The sequence below is a fragment of the Hetaerina americana genome, unplaced genomic scaffold, assembly GCF_022747635.1.
Source record: "Hetaerina americana unplaced genomic scaffold, ioHetAmer1.1.p SCAF_31, whole genome shotgun sequence".
NCBI lineage: Eukaryota > Metazoa > Arthropoda > Insecta > Odonata > Calopterygidae > Hetaerina > Hetaerina americana.
The window spans coordinates 972,212-989,987 of record NW_027286886.1 but is presented as its reverse complement, the minus strand read 5'-3'; the positions used below and the strand labels follow the sequence as shown (position 1 = coordinate 989,987).

Here is a 17,776-nt window from a genome sequence, read left to right as displayed (position 1 = left end):
CCTTGCAATACTAGGCTTACCAAAAATTTTCATTTTGGAATTAGTCCTGTGTTCACTTTAAAGGAAAGCATTTGGGGGAGGGTTGGAAGAAGATAGGTGAATTGAAGGAATTGTGGCATTTAGTTGTTAGTGTGAATGCTCTAGGCTTGGGTTAGAAAAGGAGACGATGTAAATATTGGGTGGTTCAGGGGTTAGGATTTCAAGAAGATGTGGTGAACCAGGGCAAAATGGGTACCTTGTGGGTTTTAGAATGCAGTGCAGATGTAGGATGTTTGAAAGAGACAAAAGAGAGATATATTGGAAGGTGGAGTGATATGGAATCATATTATGAGGAACATATCTTTAGAGCCTTGTTGAGTGCCAAGGAAGTAAATGAAGATAAGTTTTGAGACAAATACGGCTGTGTTATTCGATCCAAGGAATGTATCTGGCAGTGTGGGATTGGACTGTTGCAGAGTAATTTGTCGGGGTACCTGCATTTGCTAAGGGGGTGTTGGAGGCCTTCTGTTTATTGGGATAGGTAACAGGTATTATTGCATATGTATCAGCTGCAGTTGAAGGGGAAAAATAGTATGGAGCACCATTAGAGGTTTGGTGACAATTATGGATTTGAAGGTATTGTTCATAATTGTGTAATTAAGATTTTTAGATGATTGATGGTAGAGGTCACCCAATACTTAGCCCTACAGTGAGTGAGAAATACATATCAGGGTAAGGGGGCCAGGTCCTTTCCCTGTGCTACATGGTTTTGCATTGTATTACCCAAAAATTCACAGCTTGGGTGAAGCTGAGAATGCCCAGAGAGGTGAGCCTGGAAATCGATTCTGCATGATTTAATACTTAAGTGTTAAAGGAGGCACGTGTCTTGTCAATTTTTTTCACATCTTAATGACGACGTTGATATGGTAAGTGGAGAATTGTGAGAAAGAAAACTTAAGTTTAACTGGATTTTTTTTTCACATTTCATCACGAAGTTGAGCCAAATACCACAGAATTCTGAGAAAGTAGTATTATTTCCGTAATGCTAGTTTTCGATTATTAAATAACCCTGTGGTAATGTAATTTATGTTCTTACAATCGGCTGTTGGCGATCAACTTATTTATTTCAGACTATGTGTATAGAATTTTTTTTTAAATTGTTCGTATTGCTTTTGTTGCCATTAATTATGTGTTAATTGTTAAAATTGCAAAAAATAAAGTATGTTTTTTAAATTAAGTGTTTCCATTCTTAAAACTTCCCATATTTAGTCAACTCTGGAAGATTCGCATCAGCGAGTCAATGGGAGGGGGTGATTAGAGTGGCTGATACTGGTTTGGACACTAAGTTAGGTCTACTACCACTGTAAACGCTGCGAGCGCCTGTCGCCTTGCTTACGATGTCGTTCTTTTCTACACAATTCAACTTTTTACCGCCGAGTGTCACTTCAACGCACAAGGGTGATACTGGGGGTGATCGTTGTCACCGGTCTGGTGTTGACCTTAGCGCTGATAAAATCTGAATGCAAGGGATTTGGTTCATCTCCTGAGTTGGTCGTTTTAGTGCGAGGGTTGAAGTTTGAATCGTAGTGAAAGCCATACGGAGTGAGCGCGATGTCGGATTTTGTAGGAAAGGTGAGTTTAATCGTTTCTATGTTTGATTATTCTTAAAAATATTCGAATAACTAATCGATCACTTATTACCTTCCAATGATTAGACTATTTTTTGCCGTGCCGCTGTTGCATGGGAAGCAAAAAAGCCACTCTCCATAGAAACGGTTGAAGTGGGGCCACCTATGGCTGGTGAAGTGAGAATTAAAATTATGGCAACAGGTGTTTGCCACACAGATGCTTACACCCTTGACGGGCATGATCCTGAAGGCGTATTTCCGTGCATTCTCGGGCATGAAGGAGGAGGAATCGTGGAAAGTGTTGGGGAAGGCGTGACGTCTGTGGCACCGGGTCAGTACAGTTCAAGACCCACAATTTTGGGACAGTTGTATGTTTGGATCTATGTATGTTATAACTTATTCCACTGAAATGCTCTTGATTGTTTACATATTACTAGCGCCCTGTTCAGGCTTGATTACTTCAAATTTTAAGCTTAATGGAACAAGTTGCTTGGGAGGTAATCATTCAAATGTAAATGAGATTCACAACTTACTAAGTTAAATCATAGGTTTGGCCGTATATTAGTATGGTCACATTTTCATTTCATTCTGGTATATACGTACTACTTCCTTTATTGATATAACGATCTCATGGCTGTGGTGCAGCACTCCTACCTTTGACTTCTACTGAATTGGTACTTTTAGGCTTTGTAACCAATATCTCTCTAAATTCTTAAACTTTATATTAGACTTTCAAATTTTTAATGCTTAGTGAGTATTGTGGGGAAGAAACAGCGCTGCATCATTTATATGCATCATCAGACTCCATATTTGCAAATTAATAGGGCATGTTAATTGTGCATAAGCATGTAACATGGGCATGCATGAAAATTGGATTTTTGTAAATAATTTTAAAATAGATTGATGTTTGCTGTTATAGGTGATCATGTAATACCATTGTATATCCCACAATGTGGCAATTGCAAGTTCTGTAACTCTCCTAAAACCAACCTGTGTAGTAAAATAAGGGCCACTCAGGTAGGTGTTAGAACATTCAAAAAAGTTAAGTCATTCATCTGCTTAATTTAATAATTTTTGCCAGTTATTCTGATTTCTTCTTCAAGGGACAAGGATTGATGCCTGATGGAACAACTCGCTTTACTTGCAAAGGGAAGAAATTATTCCATTTCATGGGTTGCTCAACATTCAGTGAATATACTGTGGTAGCCGAGATATCAGTGTGCAAGGTAATCTCAGGGCTTAGTACATTGAATAAAAATTTTTGGGTATTTTTATGCTTGGACAAAATACCTAATTATGTATTTGGATTTTCTAGTGTAAATATATCTTTTGATTGCAAGTTCCTATGAATGAGGTGGAAAATAATTATAAAATTCCAGTAATGCATTAATCTCCCATTTGTGTACCAGAATTCATAAATGCATTATTTTAACATGGAACAAAGAATTCATATGTTCACTTTTCATGGACACAACACTTGTTAGGTAGCGGATTGGATACTTGACCACTGTTGGCCTTTTTTAGGATGGCAGGTCATTTAGTGGGTCCATAACACCTAGGACTAGTGCGTATAATATGATTAATAAAAATATAAAAGTCACTGACAACACTGGCATTGATTTAGAAAGACATTTGACACGCACTTCTCCACAAAGGCATCCTAAATTACAGTCAGTCACAAATAAAGACGTTATTCAAAATAAAAATAATTTAACTATTCTTGGTATAAATTGCAGAAGCCTCAAAAACAAATCAGCGGACCTCAAACTGATAATCCAAACTCATTCCGCTGATATAGTATTAGGCACAGAGAGTTGGCTGTGTAATTACAGGTGGTGACCTAACAACCCCCGCCACACGCCCTTGCGGCGGCTTGCGGGGTATTAAATAGATGATATAGATGTTTTTGGCATAAATGGCTAATTCTTTCCATATGTTTTTGTGATTCTCCAAACCCATATTAATAATGGTTATGTGCTCTTATAATCTATAGATAACATAGATACCTGATGATGTTGCCTATGCATCAAAACCAATAGTAGTGTGATGAAGTGTTTGTGAAAAAATAAGGTTTACTTATTCAGTGATCATGAATTTTCACAAAGTAGAGCCTGAAACCATCAAATATACAATTCTTCTTATATCCATATCACTATGGCCATCTTAGTCCAAGACACTTCCAAAATGCATAAACAGTTCCACCTGCTATTTATCTAGCTTACATTTATTCTCATCCCATATCCATCACATTGATTTCCTAATGTGTTTAGTAGTTACTGCAACCCTTTGGCTGACTGGCTAACTAAAGCTTGATCATCTGAAAGCCTAACTGATTTTAAAAATTTCTCTCAAACTTTCATTCTAATCGCCAATTCTTCCTATATGTCATTGGCCAGCATGGAAGAGCATGAGTGATAATGGACACCAACCCCTTCCCCCTTGCTTCATTAATGCACCTGATAATGTCGAAGATGTGTGCCAGCTGTGGATAAGTTGCTTATCCATAGAATCTACTTCTGTTTACTGCTATTCATTCAAAATTCTATTCAGTTTACACCATTGCATGTCTTCAGAATCTATTAAATAAACAAATATATTCTGATTGTAATCTGAATTCTTCTCTATCAGTATCCTCCTTACTGCTCTGGCCTTATGTATGCCTCTCCTCTGAAGGAAATAACAGTGATTGAAGTATTTCTAGGTTTGTTTTGAAAAGTTTTTACAAAAATTGAAAAGTACTTAAGTTTTCAGTGGCTTATACATTTTGTCCAATGCTGCTTCAGTTTGTTGTTCCCTTCAAAATTACGACATTGTGCCTACGTATAACTAGCGATTCGGCAAATACCATCTCATTTTAATACAGGGTTCGTCCGGAAAATAAGTGTACTGACTCCTGGGCTGGACGCGCCGCTCCAGGCTTGCCCAGCACCGCTCTGACGGGCTGCAATTGGAGGGGGGTATGTTGGCAAGCGACGCTGAAAAAGGCAGTCAGCTCTGAGCTGTGGTGTAGTGAGGAGCTCTGTTAACGCGAACCTCCACGCTTCGACCCACGTCACGGAACGCGATGCCGAAGTTTTTGGAGCAGCATTATTCCATCAAATTTGCGGTAAAGCTTGGGAAATCGTCTACCGAAACTGTCGGTATGATTAACCAGGCTTACGGGGAGTCAGCCATGTCCAGAAACATGATCTTTCGGTGGCGCAAGATGTTCGTGGAGGGCAGAGAAGAGGTCGACGACGAGTCTTCGAGAGGTTCCCGATGATGCCTTCGCGGGAGCGTTCCAGGAATGGGAACGCCGCTGGAACAAGTGTATCGACTCACAAGGGTCCTATTTTGAGGAATATTAGCTTAAGATATGTAAAAGTGTAATAAATTTTTTTTCCTGAGCTCAGTACACTTATTTTCCGGACGAACCCTGTATTGTCTCCTTACCCCCAACCACATCCTCATATTGGGGAACAGGTAGTAGTCCAAGGGAGCTAATCTGGTGAATAGGGGTAATTTAGATTGAGTTGTAATCATTATTCCATCATTTTTTCAGCCACAACTGCAGAGGAGTGACCATTGCGGTCACAGAAACAGATTTTTTTGTGGGTCAAGATGACGTTTATTTCCCCTTACCCCATGATGTGTGAATTTTACATGATGCTGGGCTTAGTATTGGGTGAATGTTGATACCATCACCTACCAAACCAATCTTCTGGTTGATGACTATGTTTATAGTTTTTATTATATTATTATAAGGTGGGGGAAAGCATAAGAGAGAGCAAAGCTGCCCCAGAGAAACACTCACATGTATTCTGGTATCATCATGTCCAATTTTCTCTGTTAACTTGGTAAAGGTCAACCCAAGTGCACCTCTGAATGCAGTTTGTCTTCTTGGTTGTGGGGTATCAACTGGGTATGGTGCTGCTCTAAACACTGCAAAAGTGGAATCAGGATCCAGTGTGGCAATTTGGGGCTTGGGTGCTGTTGGACTAGCAGTGGCCATGGGATGCAGGGAAGCTGGAGCAAAGCGAATCATTGGTGTTGACATTAATCCTCAGAAATTTGAACTAGGTAAGATTTTGGCTGGCACTCATAGCAAAAGAAACTTATGTTTATGCGAGGAAAATATTACTCATAGATATAAAATATTTTATACTCCGTTGAATATAATTAGCACAATTATTTTTTAATTCTAATCAGCATGTGAAGTTACTTGTTCATTGCAGGTTAGAAAAAAGTGATATTCATCAGCTCTAATCAACTGTTTTAACAAATGTACGTCTTTTCAAATATCTCATCATATTTATATCTCTTTGCAGGAAAACTCTTCGGTTGCACTGAATTTGTAAACCCTTGTGACCATGATCGTCCAATTGAACAGGTTCTAATAGAAATGACTGATGGAGGGTTGGATTATACTTTCGAGTGTGTTGGAAATGTGAAGCTTATGGTAATTATTAGTTGAGTATAAAGCATTTAATTTAGCTATAATGTACTAAAAGATAGAGATGAGACAGATTAATGGACTATAATCCAGTACCCCATGGTGAAAGGCATCAGTTTCACCATAAGGCACTGGTCGCACAGACCGAGTGGGTCAGCCCGGCATCAGCTGCTCCAGTTGCAGGCGAAAGTGAAGTTCACGGTATTGGCCGCAGTACTGCGATATGGAAGGCAATGGGAAACCACCACATTATTCTCCCTAGATATACAGCCTTGGCTTGCATTAAAATAAAGTAGAATGGAAAGGTATTGACTGCAGTAAAAAAACCAATCCTAAGATTGAAATACTGATGATGATGATGAGTCTAGTACATTCCAAAGCTAATGGCTTGGGCTTTATTAGTACTTGTGATAATGCCAATAAGAAATTGGATTATTTGGAAAAAATCATCTAAAAATATAATATACAAACCTGTATATACTTGTATACCTATGTGTGTGTAAATGTGTATATGTGTGTATATATATATGGTTATAGATCTAAGGAAAAGGGATAGGAACATGTGTGTATGTATTTTATGTATATATATATATATATATATACACACGCACACACACAATAGATATATAAAACATATGTGTGGCACAAAATGATACTTGCATTTTAGAAAGTTTAAGCTTTCAGCCTTCTCTTAGGCCTTCTCCTGGTAATACTGGAAGGTTTCCGAGGGAGGGAATTTCAGGGCTGCGGTGGGAGAAGCGGAGGGCATGCTGGGAAGGAAGAGAGGAAAGCAGTAAGGATCTGGTGGTGACTGTTCAGTCGGAGAAGTTCAAATGATCAGAATGCTAATATGTGTGCAGATTTGCGAGTTCTCACCTATATATTGGTGGCTGAATCGGATAGGGATTCAAGGATGGTTACTGAGAAACGCTGATCGAAGGAAAGGTTGTGGGAATTTGCATATGAAGGGAGAGAAGGGAGTGAGGCAGAATTACGGGAATAATGATGATTCTTCATGCAGATGGACAAGGAGGTTCAGCATTGGTCCATGGAGAATGATGAGCATTGGTTCCATGTCAGAAGATAGATTACATTTTTGGAGAGGCAATTAGGCATGGGAATGAGGTAGGGAGGCAAGGAGTGGTTGTGGGGAGAGGGGAGCAGATCTGATAACTAGGCATGTTTTATATTGGGGGAGGTTGTAAGCTGGAGAAAGATGTGGAAATTTTTAATTTGGCATCTAGTAAACAGTCATAACCTCAAATTGGCCTAGATGTAACGTACAAGTGCTGCTACAAGTACAATCAAAGAGCCGCTATGATCGAAAGAGTTGGCACTGAGTGTTTGCCGAGTGAACTAGTTCGATTCTTCGGGTACCCCAGATCATCTGTTTACGATATTGTGGCTATGTATAATGCTTTGGAGAAGTCTGGGGAAGGTTTAGCTAACCCTGTGAGGAAACCTCATTCATGGAAACACGTGTCAGGAAGTGCGGCAGTCGTGGAGAAGGCTCAGGCACTGATTTCAGCAGACCCTGGGCAATCCCTGAGGAAATTGGCATCAGAATTGAATGCTAGCGAGCAAACAATGCATCAGATGGCAGAGGAGGACCTACGATACAAGTCCTACACAATAAAGGTGTGACAGGTTCTGTCTGAGGTTGCCAGAACAAAGTGGATTACTCACTGCAACCTGCTATTGTGTTCACTAAAAAATGAGACTGTGGGGCAAATCAGGTTCTTTTCTGATGAAAAAATTTTCACTGTTAATGTGAAGATCAACCGGAGAAATGATCAGTGGCTTGCCGAGGCCCCCGAGGATGTACCGATTGTTGCTCAAATAAAATTTCCACCCAGTGTTCACATCCTATGTGTTGTGTCCAGTGAGGGTGATATCATGCCGCCAAATGTTTTTGAATAGCGACAAACTGTCGCACAAAAGAAGTCTATCTGCAAATTTGGAAGAATATCATGAAACCGTGGATGGTAACTGGGGTCTCAGGGAGACAATATGTCTTTCAACAGGACGGTGCACAAGCTGTTATGAGTCATTTACTCCAAAACTGGCCCTCAGGTAACATTGACATGTTTAAGTCAAAGGAGTTATGTCCCCGCATAGCCTGAACTTGAACCCCCTCGACTATTATGATTGCAGCGTAGTCAAAAGAGTTATCAATAAGGTGAGGCACCCCAATGTCGCATCTCTAGCACAGCTATTGTAGCAGCGAATATGGGCAGCAGTGTTTTAAAGAGTGCGTTTGATCGATTCAGGAAAAGATAGGAGGCAGTCATTGCAACTGAAGGGGGTTAAATTGGGTAATGTTACTCTTGACAGATAGCACTACTTGTATGTAAAAGGTTTTGCATTTTCGTTTGTATTTTTTTGATACATTTGCTTTTAAACAAAAGTTTCATTTGGCCGGATTTAAGTGCCTTGCGCTTTAAAAAATAAGTTATGTTGCTGCATATGTGCAAACACATACACACATTGAAACGCGAGAGCATCAGCCGGGCAAGTTGAAAGATGCGTGATTCAAGTTCTGGTCAAGGAAATATTTTTGCACTTGTGATCTGCTTGATTCTGCCTTCACTACCTCTCCTGTGTTTACCTTTTACGTTTTCCCATCCCTTTTCCTTATGCCTGTATCCATGTGAATGTATATATTTATATTTACACACACACATACTTATATGCATGCATAACACCCCATAATAAATATTTGAAAAACTATTTAAAATTACAAGAATCAAAATGAGACTAAGAGAAATGGGAATCAGATTATATAATCAACTCTCCCAATTCTTTTGTAATCCTTTATTATATTGAATTTGTATCTTTAAATGCCTGGTCAAGCACCTTCGGGTTTATGCGTAAAAATATCGCCACTATAATAGAAAATTCATGATCTTAGGCGATTTTCTTATTGATGCTTTGTAGATTTGTTTTTTTTTGTTTATATCCCCTTAACTATTTATATACATATTCATTGCTAACCATTAATGGCTGTTTTCTACTTACATTTTAAGGATGTTCTGGTCTTATTTAGGTGCATAAGAGGCTAGCTAATCTCTGCTCAATGATGTTGCACGTTGTAACTGAAATTAAAGCTTACATCATCCTCTTGATGTTCAGACTAGTTTGAAGGGAATATTTGTTAAATTGCATTAATAATAGTGAAAATTTCAGCCTTAAGGAATTTATATTGAACTTTTATGCAGAGATCAGCCTTGGAATCTTGTCACAAAGGTTGGGGTATGTCAGTCATCATTGGAGTGGCCGGCTCAGGTCAAGAGATTTCCACTAGACCCTTCCAACTCGTTACTGGCAGAGTGTGGAAAGGTTCTGCTTTTGGAGGTATGTTCTTGGACACTTAGTTGCATTCCCTTGAGTATATACTAATGTTGTTAGTTTTAAGGGAACAGCAGTCACACCATCATGGCTATCCCATCATAATCGAATGATTTCAATTCTTAAATGTCCTTACATGCGTGTGGATACCAACTAAATCCTGCTATTTGCTTAATTGTGGCTAATTTAAAAACATTATTATAAGGGTAGTTTGAAAGGTTCTTGGAGTTATCACCAGATTCAGCACTATCACCACGAGTTTCCCACATAGTAATCGGTTATCCTTTGAGAAAACATGTAACGTACAAGTGCTCTGGGGTGAGATCTGTGGTGTGGATACCTCACCGTTATTGTTTCTGGGTAGTGTTTTTTGAAGATGACAAAATTGAGATTTGAGCAGGGATTAAATACTTCATAAAGAAAGTTATGAAAGCAAAGGAAATTCATGCCTATTTTCAGAAAATCATGGGGACTCTGCTGTTTCATATTCAACTGTTGCCAATTGGACGAATGAGTTTCTTTGGTCGGGATGGCTTAGATGATGATCGGAGTAGTGGGCGGCCAAAATGTGTCACTACCCTAGAAATTATTGCAAAAGTGCATAAAATGGTCATGGAGGATCCCCAACTGAATGTAGAAGAAATTGCTGAAGCAGTAGTGATGTCATCTGAAAAGGCATATCACATTTTAACAGTGTCATTGGATATGGGAATTGAATACGGCTAGGTGGGTGCTACAACTCTTGAAACAGGATCACAAACACATCAGAAAATTTTTGAACTATGTTTGACCCATTTTAAAACAAATTAACAAGATTTTCTGTGCCAATTTGTGACCACAGATGAAACTTGGGTTCACTATTACATCCATGAGACAAAACAGCTGTCAAAGCAGTGTAAACATGGGGGATCAGGCTGGTGCTGAGGCTAGCATACTGCCCACCCTGAGAGACCAGTTTCAAATCCTAGTGGCAACATATTTTCCCAGTGGTATCCTAATTCCCAATTGAGTTCCTTTGTGGAGAGCTCTTTTAGTGACTGTGCAGACTATCAGATGGGATGTGTAACTGCGGATCCTGTGGTGCCTTTCGTTAAGATTAGGCAAAAAGCTGATGCCTGGTTTCTCTCTGCCCTTCCTCCTGTTTCATCCATCCCTTAGTATCGTTAATGATCTTAGCTTTTGGGCACCTCCCCTACATCTACTCTTACCAGAGGAAAAATGTTGATTCACCACCACCAAAGAAAGCAAAGGCAATACGTTCTGCCAGAAAGATGATGGCTTCGGTTTTCTGGGATACGCAAGGTATTCTTCTGATCTTCCCACTGGACAATACTATGTTAACCACCTGGACCAACTACAGCAAAAGTTACACAAAAAAGGCCTGGTATGGCAAGGAAGAAAGTCATCTTTCATCAAGATAATACATTTCTTCATCAGATTTCCATCTCTTCCTCAAGCTCAAAAATTTCCATGTTGGACGGAGATTCTCTTCAATTAAAGGACTAACAGCCGAAGTAGAGAGGTATTTTGCAGGCCTGAAGGAAACTAATTTTCAAGATGGACAAGGATCAAGACATTTGAACATAGCTGGACCAAGGGCATTGGTGTACAGGGAGACTACATTAATAAATAATAAGTTTCACTGAGGCAAGTCGTTTATTCCATTCGAGGACGTTTCAAATTACCCTTGAATAAATCATTATAGTAGGTTTTTAGGTGTCTGTATCTAAGAGAAGTATGTTTAAGTATCCTTCTTATGTACTTATTACACTAAAACTATATATTTTTAGATGTCAATGTGAATACTTGAAGTAAGAATGATTTTACATCAAGCAACTTCTACTAATTCTTTTCAGGATGGAAGAGCAGAGAGAGTGTGCCAAAACTTGTTGAGAAATACTTGGCTAAGGAAATAATGGTGGATGAGTTTGTGACACAAAACCTCCATTTGGAGAAGATAAATGATGCCTTTGATTTGATGCATGCTGGCAAAAGGTGAGGCTAAAATTACATAGAATTATGGGATTCATAATTGAGAATGCACTGTGTCTGGGAAATAAGGAAATGGTTGATAATTTCATTTCGTATGAGAAAAAACAAAATTCTCCCAGAAATTATGGCCATTGTGTAACATTATAATATTTTTCACTTGAGTAATCACAATGCATTACAAGATGTTTAAAATATACATTATCCATACTAAAAGGCTTTGTACTTTACCACAGACTTTAACGTCTTTGGAAAACTGCCAAGTCTTTTCATATGGATAATAAATGCTTCCATGAATGAAGCCTGAAACAGTAGAAAATATACATTGAATGAATGTGCATTGAAACTCTACATGGTTATTGCTGTGTACTGATCTATCTCTTGAGGAATGTAGTGTTATCCATATTTTGCTGGATTCGTGTTGATGAGATTATGGGCTCATAAAGGCATGGATTGGAACTTGTTTCTCTCATTTTTAATCTTCATAAATATAGCACCCCAATCTGCAGATATTTAGTAAGACCTATGCCAGCTAGACTCTGGCTAAATAATCAAATACTTGCATTACATATACTTCTTATTTTTGTTTTCAATCAGATATTAATTTTAATTGATTTTTTCCACCAGTATGAAACGTATGGATGTACTGTATTTCCTAGCCCATAAGATGCACTTTTTTTTACTCCAAAATGGGCTTGGGGGTATGCGGGTTTAACTTCAACCTCTTTAAGTGTGAGCCAATTCATTGGAAAAATACTTACTGTTAAGTATATTTTCCCGCATCAGGCTTAGAAAAGTGTCTTTATTATGAATTTTGATATTATCACTGTTTTGAGCTAGTAGTAAGAAGTGGAGTTTTTCATGTTCAATTGAAAGACCTTCCTAAAAAATCCCTTAGTAAATTGTACATGTATTTTCTGAATCTCACATGTAGTGCTGCTATGAAACTTAATACACATTTGGCTAATGGGAATGCCCTCTGCTGTTACTACATACATACATTGTATCTCTCTAGAGAAACACGGAGACTGCAGTCACTCATCCTCAAGTAGTTTGAGAGTGTTTTAAAGGCATAGAATATGGTTGCTGTTAATGCAATTTCGATAATATCAAAATAATGACAGTTAATGGTCTCATAAAAAGTTAAAATAATGATAAACTCCTGGGATATAAAGAGAGAAAGTTGTCATAGAGTACTGCATGTAAGCTTGAACTACCTCTTAAATATGAAAGAAAGGCTCCAGTTCATGATTTCACACTGATGGGAAAAATGGAACTGCCATTCATTTCTATTGATTGTGATTGGCTGAAAAAGTCCTAGCTGCTGAATAAACATATACTGCTTCATAAATTTCCTGCTCAATCTACCTCACAAAAAATCAGTTATTATTCTGAGCATTGTTGTTATAGTTTTCACTTTTCTATTTTCAGCATCCGTTCTGTTGTGCAGTTTTAGCTGAGTCCTCCAATAGAACCCAGTGCATTATGGAAATCTCAGTTGTATGTTTTCTATGTACAATGTGCCTTATAAGTAAATGCTTGTTGAACATTTTGTTTGTATGATAGTAGCTGTAGGATTGTTGACATCCTCTGCCAAAGTTATCACAAATTTAGTGACTGGTCACAATTCAGTGCTTGAAGTTATACCAGCTCTTCAGCCACTCTAGGTTTAGAATTCCTTTTTTGTACAATGAATGAAGGAAATTTGTATGTATTTGCATAAACATTGTAATGTAGCTTTAATAAAAACTGGATTATTTTTCTTGGACTTTTCTGTGTTTTTTTTGCTAGAATTTGTTTGGCATGACAATTGTTCCAAGGTTGTTTTAGAATCCTTTTTGGTCAATGCAGAAAATAAATTCATTTCAAATAGAATTACTGTTAAAAAAAACAATCTTTAAATATTAGACTCAAGGAACTGTGATGATTCCAGGATCTCACAGAGTGTCCACTGGTTTAATGACTTCTCTGCATTTATATATAATTTTGCAGCCTGATAAGATTGTGAATTCCCTCTATTTTCTAATGTTAATCTCCTATGTATGTCCGTTGTTATGTAAATTTGATGAGAGAAAATAGCACAAAGTAACCATAGCCTAAAAACTCTCTCAAATGAAGTACCATGTTTCCTGGTCCGTAAAATGCTCTTTTTTGACTCCAAAATGTAATCAGCTTGAATCGTATAGTCTGGGGGCTACTTGGGTATGATTTCAACCTATAAGCGAAGCCAATTTGCTGGAAAATACTAATTATCAAGTATTTTTCTTTGCGCCAGGCACAGAAATTGGTTGCTTTAGTTACAAATTTTGATAGCGTCACTGTTTTGAATCTGTTGTAAGCTTCAGAGTTTTAATATTTTGTTGAAAGTGCTTCCTAAAAAATTCCCCATTGAATTGTAAATTTATACACTGAAGTGCAAAATTATAACCATTTTGTCCCAGTGATAATGAATTTCAGGGAGAAATGACTATGAAAAAATGTTGATATATGTGTAACATGTCAACATCATAATTGTTTGATCTTTTCTGCCTGATGCAAGTATTTTTCATAAATTCTCACCCGAAAAATCAGGGTGTCTTATGGACCGGGAGACACAATATTCAGATTGTTCTATTTTTCACTATCCTTCGTGTGCACATTGCCTTATATTTGAGCAATGCTTCATTTATAATTTATGTCATCAGTCAAATTTAGTATTTCTATATTTAAAATACTTTTTCTTGGTGTAATAGTTTACAAAGTATTTGCTGATTCACCTAAAATGCACCGGTACCATCATTTTGACCTCATATTCTCCCAAATATTCTTTGTTTATTTTATGCTCTTAAAAAATCATCATGCTGACATATTATTGTCATGTCCATGTCTGTGGTGAAAAGGTGGAAAAAAACATAATGCATAGGCTGCATTATTAATGGAATCATAAGTGAAATCCACAAAATAATTCTAACATTGAAGTATAAGATCTGATTTACAAAACTGAAGAATGAGAATGTTAAAGTATGACTGAATTGTATTGAGGTATGAAATAGCACTGTGAATAGATCAAATGGAAAACATACCCATGTCAGGTGGTTTCTGTTACAACAAAATAGAGATCCTTTTTCAATCCTTTATAGATTTAGGAAATATTACTTAATATAATCAGTCTGCAAAGAAGAGAGTTGGATTCAAAGACCAAATTGCTGGGAGTGAAGCATGCATGCATTATTGCAAGTGGGTAGAGTAAATTTTTTATAGCATGTTATGTAGCTTGGTGGTAATATAGGCATCAGTGGGACATTATACAAAAATTCAGTCAGCACAAAATTCATGAAGACCTAAGTGGAGAAACATGCTAGAGGTAAATGGGGTGACGAAAGATGTCACATCATGCTGACAAAACTCAATGTAGCTCCTGTGAAAACAGATCAGCCGGACCAAGTTGCTTCTTGTGATATATGCTCATATATTTTTCATTCTAAATGTCAGGGTCTGTCTTACTCATCTTTGAGCACTAAATTACGACTAAGATGTCTATTGGAAATTTTTAAATTGTCGGTTATCAAAGTTCTAGCTATCCAAAATGGCAGCAGATATTGAAGCACTGAAAATAGGTTTAGCTGACTTAAAAGCAACTAAGAATTCTACCTTAAACCCTGAGCCTAGGCATGTACAATTATACTAATCGGTACCATGGGAGAAAGGATTTACTTTTGTAGATATAGTGAAGAATGTTACCGGCAATGTCGACTCATCCTGCTCACGAGATAGAAACACGGTACATAGTGGCAGTCAGGAACTTAAAATGGATATGTAATCTGATTCCTAGTTCTGCTCCTTCCATAAAGAGTGTGATGGAAGATGTTTTGAAAGTATCTGTAAGAATCGCTAATGAATGACAGTTTAACTGAAGTGAAGTAGTGGTGGGCCAGAAAAATGTATATGGATAGGCAAAAGGCATTAGTATCTGTCCTTCCAAGGGCACATAAAAAAATGTCATTCATGTGTGGAAAGTTACAACAATGAAAACTTCAGAGGGTGAAATATGATCCTGTTTGAATTGATCCGTAAATAGTGACCTAGAAGTTGTGAAACTTGAAGCTAAGGGTGAATATGCTTCCTTTTGAGTTTCCGCAGTGGAGTCATACAAAGACTTTTTACTATGTGAATATTTCTGGCCAGAGAATGTGGCCATCAGGCCTTCCTTTTTCTCTTGAAACCCTCAAAGTTTCATCAAAGGTGAATCAATTTGCCCAGTTGCCAATGGTACTGTCGAAATTATGGATGTAAGTGTTAAGTCTACCCTCAACTCAATTAATTAACTCCTTACCTGTCCAGGTAAATTATATGAACACCTGGAACAATGGAGGTCCTACACATGAGAAGGGGAATCTCACAAAAACATGATAAACTCAAGCTGACTCCGCAGTAAGAAATCTAAGAGGACCGACCCTTTCAAAGTCATGCATGTAAATATCCAATGCGTTAGGAACAAAATTTCTGGGTTGCAAATAATGCTAGGTACCTATCAACCAAACTTTTTGTGTTTATGTAAGCATGGGCTATTAAACCACAAATTGCCCTCCTTTCAGCTCTCAGGTTATAGAGTTCTTGATGTGTTCTGCTGAACCAACTCTAAAAATGGTGGTGTCATGTTGCTTTGTAAGGAAATATTGAAGTATCTTGTGAATGTTATACATGTATGTCATTTTTTAGGAGAGTGCAATTTTGAATGCTCTGTAATCACTTTGATTATTAAAATTTTCTGTGGCCATATGTTCTCCATACAGGTCACCCATGGGAAACTTCCTTTGTTTTTGGACAAATTTGTCAGTCTATTAGATGTTGTAGTTGCTATGCATCCCAATGGTATGATCATTATTACTGGTGATATCAATATAAACATGTTGTCAAGCACTCCTGCTAAAACTGAATTTTTTAATATTCTTCAATCCTGTAACTTGTATGTACATCGCAAAGAACCCACTCACATAACTTGACATTCGTCTACCTTGCATAATGTTTTGATTTCTAATGTTGGCAATAATTAAGTGACAACTGGGACAATTTCCTCATATCTTTCTGACCATTACCTAGTTGTTGCTACTTTGCCAACAAATGTTAACACTCCTATGGATGTTTATGCCACTTGATCTTACCAAAGTCCTAATATTTATTACTCTGTGAATCTATTGTGGCTTGAGAAATGGTAAAATGTGTATAATTCTCCTTCTTTTGATCAAAGCGAAAATAATTTTTGTACTAAATTTCTACCCTACTTAAATGTTTCATTTCCTGTTCAGTACAAGAAAAGGACTATATCCCAACTGCAAACCTTGGCTAACTGATGAATTACGTTTCATGTCTCATTATGTTATAGAACTGACCATTTTATTGCAATCCTCAAACTGTAGTCCCATATCTGTCATACATGTTTTTGGTAAAATTTTTGAAATTATTATGAAGTCACAGTTATACAATTTCAATGGAAAGCAATAACCTGCGTTGTTACTTTCAATGTGGCTTATGCACAGATAAAACTGCAACTCAGGCTTTACATCATGCTACCAGTGCCATACTAAATGGCTAAATAGGTAAATAGTTTCATGCTAAATTTAGAGCAAATACAAACTCCAACAAGTAGCCTAAAATTTATACTGAAAGTAGATAACCTGGTAATATTATTGGGATTCCATCTTGATTAAGCCGAGCTAGATTTTACGTATCAATGTTATCAGCAGGAGATTTTCAAAGGCACTACATTTACTAAGATAACTTAGTATGCTAATCCCTGCATAGCTATTGAAGTCCATTTAATTTGCTTTCTTGTACATTCATCTTAATTATGGCCTGGAAATCGGTGGTTATACTCAGGTATAAATTCTGTCGTTATTCTAAAAAATGCCATCAGGACCATTACTCAATCCCCTGTAACAGAATGTTGCTGACTGTTATTCATGCATATGAATATTTTGTGTATAGCATGTTTATCTATAAAATATTGATTTATATAGCAGATAATTTACATTTGTTTCACACAAGATGTGAAGTACATGATTTTAACTCTAAAAAATTACCTCTCCATGTGTAAATGCAAATTAACCAAATCGCAGCATTGCTTAAATAACATTGGTTGAAAATTTAAATCAACTACCACAGGCTGCTAGAAAAACTAGTTCTGCCAAATTTTAAGAAACCTTGGCTAGTCTGTATAGCTGTGTACTCAGTGAATGAAATTTTTTATTCATAGAAAAACGGATGATTTTCTGATGTCTTACATCCCAGATGTGCTGCTTTGTGTGGTATGTCTCATGTGCTGATAGATATGTGTTGTCTATCTATGGATAGATATATGTTTCATGTGTTTTGTTTGACAAGGTCTATTGTATGCCTACTTAATGACCAATCAAATTCTAAT

At 37.3% G+C, this 17,776-nt stretch overlaps 1 protein-coding gene across 1 annotated transcript; it reads left to right on the top strand.

Annotated features, from left to right (window-relative positions):
* Positions 1–1,428: 1,428 nt before the first annotated feature.
* On the top strand, positions 1,429–13,144 carry Fdh (alcohol dehydrogenase class-3 Fdh). The gene is made up of 9 exons (XM_071589004.1): positions 1,429–1,611; positions 1,695–1,938; positions 2,527–2,624; positions 2,711–2,833; positions 5,450–5,666; positions 5,915–6,045; positions 9,258–9,393; positions 11,244–11,382; positions 12,808–13,144. Exons 1-9 carry the CDS (start codon positions 1,591–1,593, stop codon positions 12,830–12,832), a joined length of 1,134 nt encoding a protein of 377 aa, XP_071445105.1. The 5' UTR covers positions 1,429–1,590; the 3' UTR covers positions 12,833–13,144.
* The last annotated feature ends 4,632 nt before the right edge of the window (positions 13,145–17,776 follow it).